This window comes from Etheostoma spectabile, chromosome 16 (assembly GCF_008692095.1).
Source record: "Etheostoma spectabile isolate EspeVRDwgs_2016 chromosome 16, UIUC_Espe_1.0, whole genome shotgun sequence".
Taxonomy (NCBI): domain Eukaryota; kingdom Metazoa; phylum Chordata; class Actinopteri; order Perciformes; family Percidae; genus Etheostoma; species Etheostoma spectabile.
The window spans coordinates 855796-862816 of NC_045748.1; the positions used below are offsets into that span (position 1 = coordinate 855796).

Genomic DNA, 7021 nt, shown 5'->3' on the forward strand with positions numbered 1-7021 from the left:
GCAGAGTGTAGCAGATGAACATGGCACCGCAGAACGTGTAGCGGGACCATGGCGACAGATGCTACCATGATTTTGGAGCCTCTCTGATCTGAGGGAACATGCTGGGGAAAAAAGAACAAAAGGACTCCGGGGAAGGACTCCCCAGAGCTAGGTTAGTAACACGCATTTCTGGGACATGGATGCACATAAATGGAAGATAGGAAGATAAGGAGAGAGGAGCTCAGTGTGTCAAAGGATGTCAGGAAGGTCAGGAGGGTCAAAGTGGGGGATAGGATACAAACCCTGGTTAGGGTAGGGGAGAAACAGTTGGGGTTAGGGTCAAGAAGGTCAAAGTGGGGATGAGATACAAACCCTGGTTAGGGTAGGGGGAGAAACAGTTGGTTAGGGTCAAGAGGTCAAATTGGGGGATGGGATACAAACCCTGGTTAGGGTAGGGGGAGAAACCGTTGGGTTAGGTCAAGAAGGTCAGAGTGGGGGATGAGATCACAAACCTGGTTAGGGAGGGGGAGAAACAGTTGGGGTTAGGGTCAGGAAGTCAGAGTGGGGGATGGGATACAACCCTGTTTAGGGTAGGGTATATTATTGTTATATGATAGATAGATCTGACACACTATGACGGAAGCAGGTGGGCCGGGTTCTATGTCCTAACTATAAGCTTTATCAAAAAGGAAAGTCTTAAGCCTACTCTTAAATGTGGAGACGGTGTCTGCCTCCTGAACCCAAACTGGAACCTGGTTCCACAGGAGAGGAGCCTGATAGCTGAACGCTCTGGCTTCTAAGTAGGTTTCTCTATGAAAACCGAGTTAGTAAGTGGACCTTGAGTTGGATGTTTTTGTTGTGTTTTGTTTCGTGCTTGTGGTCCCATTCTGTTCACTCAGGTCGCCTGATGATAAAGTCTTTAAACTAACTGCCTCAAGAGAATCTTAAGAATTGAAAGCAAAATGAACGTTCCGTTACCCTGTAAGTACCGCCTGTGGCCACAGTGGTCGCTCTTCACATACATCCTCCATAGTCTCACTTTGCCAGACCCTCTTCCAAAGAGCTCTAAAGGAGGGTCGGGCTACTCCTCATAGCAATTGGGGGGGGGGAAACGTGCCTTGGTTTAATGGCATTTCTTTAAATCAATCAGAATTTTCATGGGCGGTGTTAAACTCTGCTCAGAGTTGCTGCTAAATAGTTGTATGAAAGAAAGCTGAGATTGGACAGATAGTCTAGCTTTAATATCTTGAGCAAAGTATTTTTAAAACTCAATTTAGGTGGCATATTTTAGGTTGTTGAGAGATTATTCATTTGATTTAGCAATATTCATATAATACAGTTAGGAGAACATACACATAGAAACTTGGCATCACTTTAATGGAGAGACAGCAATGGTTAGCCAGGCTATCCTTGTATATTACATGGATGTCTCAACATAGCTGTAAAAATTCTTTATAGGATTAAAGTTCCATGATCGGGTTATGTAGGTGAAGGGGTTTCACCAGGACACAGCTTTCCATCTGATTAGCATCGTGAGCTCTCAGAGGAAAATCTGCTTTGCTGGGGATCAGTTGCTCTCTTTGTTCCCTCTGACGTTAACAGTTTCATTTATAAAATGAAGACGGAGCTGCACAGCCTTCACACTTAGAGCTGCAAAATATAAATGAAAAAGGGAGTTTACATTTTCTTCATTTTAAAAAGCAGAAACAAGCTGTGCCACATTAAGGAAAGCGTCAATGGTGATTGCTCTTTCCTTTAGAACATTTTTAGTGAGACGGGTCCATCTCTTCTTCTCGTCTGGAGCCTCAAGTTGTGGGTTATGTCCTCCATTCTCTAGAGCTCCCACACCCACTCCTTCCACCACTGTGATGTTGGAACAGTGGGCTTCAGCCAATTTACAGTGATGCCTTTAATGGCTACAGCAAGAAGGATTTGCAAAAGGTATATATCATCCCTTCTTTAAAAGCCATCAGGGGTGACTCCCATCAAAGAAAACAAGGAATCCTTACGGATCTCGATTTTAAAAATATCGACCAATGCTGAGTAGATATCATCCCAGTATTTATACGTTAATACGTTTCCCACAGGACCAAAAGGTGTGGACACAGTTTGAGTCTGGTTTCTCCACAATTCCTCCAGCAGCTACTTGTTGCTGAAGAACTATACCTTCCTGTGATGTGTGGTGTTGTAAAATATCTTGCTACCATGTTCTTTTTGAATTCTCTCCAGCGATTGAAGGAAGTTACTCTGTGTGCTTCAGAACAGATTTTAACCCAGCATTCAAGGGAGATAGCTCTCTGAGCTCCGTCTTCCACATTTGACACAAATGTGCAGCAGCAGGCATTGGCTTTTTGCCATGAATGAGGTCTTGTCTCCCACTCACGCTGAACGTTGGGGTCATCTGTAGAATTCCTAGAAATAAAATGAATATCTACTATTAAATACTGGAGTTAGATCATTTGCTGTTCAGACACACTAAAACAATATGACATATTGCATCACTTGCTGCACCACTACTTCTTTTTAATAAATTTCCCATGCACAGGTTTTTGATTACTTCTTATCAATTAGAACAAGTTATACTGTGTATACATTTTATTTAATCATGTTCAATCGGGCAAGTTGTCTTTTGCAAGAGAGAAACACAAACACAGCCAGACAGACATAACGCATAACATACAAAAGATATAGCCAGACATAGAAAAGCACTTCAGCGTCAGACACAATCATAGACTTTACTGAATACATTTTAAAGTTTAAAATGAAGTGGGAAAGTACGCCAGACAGTTAAAAGGACCGAAAAACAAAACCCTCTTTTTCCAATAATATGACCAGGTTACCTGGTGATATAATCATGACTGGAAACATTGGGACACTCACACCAAAACAATCTAGCTTGATAATTAGCACTACAGGCAAGAAGAATAATATGTGTTTTGGATTTTAGTAGTATCTGGTTTGGTGAGCCAATTTTAAATTTGAGAAGTAAAATGATTCTTAGCCAGCTTTCAGCATGGAAATAAAGGATCTATCCATAGTCAAGCACAGACATGGTGGTTGACTGTACAAAAATGTTCCTGTCCTCAAGACTGAAAAAGTGTTTTTGTGCCACCTGCTCTACATGCTGTTTGAATGTGAGACTCCCTGGTATTTATAAGATTCCACAATTTTATAGAGTTTTATTTTATTTCTATGTGTATACACTGTATTCCGATTTCTTTTGCAGCATAGAGAGTCAGCGTCACACTCTTTTTTGCCGTCAGGGGTCGTCTGCTAGAGCAATTAGAGCTTAAGGGTGGCAGCAGGGTGTTTTTTGTGTTAACGGGTGGGTAACGCTGGAGGGCAGCAGCTGGGCATTATTGCTGAGATAAAAGGCCACAGTGGACAGGTCCAGCACAGGGATTTATGGGTACCTCTTGGTCAGATAGCAGAACATCCAACAGCCCCCTCTACATCTATTAAACTGAGAGAAACGGCAAGAGAGTGAAAGAGTGTTTCACTCCTCAAAGCCTGTCATTCTGGAGGCAGATCTGACACATCAGAATGATGAATAGGCTTCTGTGTTTCTGTCATCACGGTTTTAATCTGAAAACTGGAGTTATTCCAGCACTGAGGAGAGTCATTTCACCACAGTGCTTTGCTTTATGCCATACACCCGTGGTCTAGATAGAACGTGCACATATGCACTTACGCATTCATGCACACACACACACACACACACACAAAGATGAGCCATTTTCTTTTAATTAGAAGTGTAATGATATATCATGGAATAATATTTCACAGTGCAAAAACACATGTTGTAGATAATAACACGTAATTAACTTAGCTGAGATCTTAGTGTTCACTTTCCCTACAAGATCATGAGCAAGCTGAATTAAGACACAACATGAAGTCAACCTGTGCCTCACTTTGACCTCAGCAGTGGGTTTTAAGTTCTCATCTTTCCAATTCAAATGAAATCATTTAAAATTTCTTTATCCCTACCAACGCTAAATCAATTAAAAACTGTAATGCCCCACATATTTTCACTAAAGTTGGGACAGTTGTGTCTTTCATTACATTTGGCACTGCATTGAAATATTGCATGCATTGTAAATGCATGTAACCTGAGGCATCCAACACAAGGTCAGATACTTGCACTTTGTCCAAGTGAAGATTCTTATCTATTCTTTTTACATGCTTACGTGGTGTTGCATGTAAAAATCTAAGTATGAATTGAAAACACAGTTTTTGCCTAAGGTTTTTTCTACAGTTGAAGCCCTTATGTGTAGGACAATGAGAGATAGTTGAAAGCAACCTATGTTAGGTCACTAATTTTCACCAGGAATGTCTAATTTTACAACAAATAAAACAATATTTCTACCCCCACAATGCTTTGACAGACCCTACCCTACACACATTGACCAGAATTTAGACCTGACATTGTATACCTTTTGAACAGTTAGGGCTCATGTTTAAAAAACATCTCATTTGAATGAATGACATTTAATGAAACCTGCATCGTCATGTGACACAAACAAAAAACATTGCTCCATACTACTATGTCTACTATGTTCTCCTCAGCGTAACTTTAATCTCAAACTGTGCTGACTGCACATCTTTTTTTCTTCTTCAACATAACGATAGATAGATAAAAGTGTAAACCACAAACAGGTTTTTCCGCCTGCGTCTTCTCATTTAATTTGATGTTGCCATCCTCCAGATTCGTTCACCGACTCTTCAGCTGAAGGTTTGTCCAGAGAACGAGCTAGGGAGCGGGACCGCAGCCGGCCGCATGAGAGGAGGCACCACTCTTCAGCAGGAGAGAAGCAGCGCTACTACTCCTGTGACCGTTACGGCAGCAGGGAGCAGTGTCACACCAAGTCAGCCGGTCCCAGTCGATCCACGTCTCCCGGAGAGGGACAGGACGCGGGTTTGCTCAAACAGGTGAGTTAACTGCCATATGTGGCTTGGTGAGGAACAGCTAGTTTGCCGTGCTCACCCTGTGGTCTGTAAGTGGAAGTGACAGTGACACGTTTCATTCTTTTGGCTCTTTTTTCTACCTTGTATTTTGTATTTGCATATACAGTACATATCAATACAGTACATGGTATCCAATACTCACTCGTTTATGTGTATATAATTACAATTATTTATGTATTTTTTATGACAGAATAAAACCAAACCAAACTCTGAAATTGAAATCATATTTTTACTACAGTTATTACACCAGATTGTTGGAATTGAAGTTACAATATGAAACTTTAAGAGTATTATAACACCAGCCCTCTCTGAGTGAAAGCTTTAAGCCTGTTTTACCTCTGAAACAGCAGTGATGATGGGCATGGTTGGGTGAGGTCATAAAATCTACTCCTTAGGACCTGTAACCACAACCAACAGCAATGTCACAGTGTACTGATTCACCCTGGAGTACACTTCTACATCACCACAGCGGGGGGAGAAGTTAAGCTATTGGAGGCCAGGAAAAACAAGATTTCATGGTTTCACGTTGCTTTTTAGCCTCCAGTGTGCTGGAGCTCAGAACCAAAACAACAAAAAACAAAGGCTGTTCCTATGAACTATTTGTACATATAGCTACGAAGAGCAATGTACTGTTCTTTGCATGTATTCTAATATTGACTGCCTCTGTATAAGAGCACAGAGATGTGCATATGGAGGAGGTTTAGGGTGGTTGGGTGGTACCTAGTCTATATCCACTACGTTACACTTCCGGGTTTGGTCAGGTGACGCTTGAAATTCCGCCTGATACCCGTCTTTTCTGCCATATGTCCTTTACTTTTTGCTTTCTTTGTTCTGGAATATAACTTCCGGTGGATTTCTGAGTTTTCTGTTGCGTGACTTAAATGTACACGTGTTCCACCAAAACAAGTTCCTTCCCGAGTCTTTCTTTGCAGAGGCCTCCGCAGCGCTGTGGAGGAAGGTCTGGCAATATGAGACTAGGTGGGTCTTAAAACACAGGGCTTTAAAGCTGGGGAGTAGCGTTGGTGTCCTGGACAAAGTTAAGGGGAAAACACAAGACTTTCACCCAGGAAATGGGTGTTCCTGTCTTGGGAGTACTACTTAAGGGGAGACGGTGTTTAATAATATTTTTTAAATCTTTTTATTGAATTTTTCAACATACTTATTTACTTATCACAACACACACCACAGTACTAAAACTACAGTGAGAAAAAATACTTTAGTGAAAATGTCACTTCATGAGGTTTTTTAACATTATTATGAGTTCCCCCATGTTGCCTATGGTCCCCCAGTGGCTAGAAATGGTGACAGATGTAAACAGAGCCCTGCTCTGCCATTGTGGGACTGGCTCTAGTGGCTGTAATTCTGCACCAAGGCAGAATTTTGGGCAAGAGACTTCAGATACGTATTAAGGACCACTAAAGTCTATATAAAAGAGACTTCAGTACAGTATTAGAGGACCACTAAGGTCTTTATAAAAGAGACTTCAGATACAGTTTAGGGGACCCCTAAGGTCATATAAAGAGACTTCAGACACGGTATTGGGGACCACTAAGGTCTATATAAAAGAACTTCAGATACGGTATTAGGGGACCACTAAGGTCATATAAAAAGCACTCAGATACAGTATTGGGGACCACTAGGTCATATAAAGAGACTTCAGATACAGTATTAGGACCACTAAGGTCTATATATAAAGAGACTTCAGATACAGTATAGGGGACCACTAAGGTCTATATAAAGGAGACTTCAGACACAGTATTAGGGGACCACTAAGGTCTATATAAAGAGACTTCAGATACAGTATTAGGGGACCACTAAGGCCTATATAAAAGAGACTTCAGATACAGTATTAGGGACCACTAAGGTCTATATAAAAGAGACTTCAGATACAGTATAAGGGGACCACTTAGGTCTATATAAAAGAGTCTTCAGATACAGTATAAGGGGACCACTAAGGTCTATTGAAAAGCATCTAAAAATCAGCATTTCATAGGACCTTTAACTCTACATAATGAAATAAGACCACACACGTCAAAGAAAGTCAATAAGCAGAAGAAAAAGAAAAGCAAAATAAGAA

At 41.1% G+C, this 7021-nt stretch overlaps 1 protein-coding gene across 8 annotated transcripts in view; it reads left to right on the forward strand.

Moving 5' to 3' along the window:
* The window catches only part of cacna1bb (calcium channel, voltage-dependent, N type, alpha 1B subunit, b), a 300576-nt gene that overhangs the window by 291599 nt on the left and 1956 nt on the right, over positions 1-7021 (forward strand). For all 8 annotated transcript variants that reach the window (XM_032540360.1, XM_032540362.1, XM_032540361.1 and 5 more), the window contains one exon: positions 4685-4908. In XM_032540360.1, the coding sequence (XP_032396251.1) occupies positions 4685-4908 (224 nt within the window). The remainder of the gene's footprint in view (positions 1-4684; positions 4909-7021) is intronic.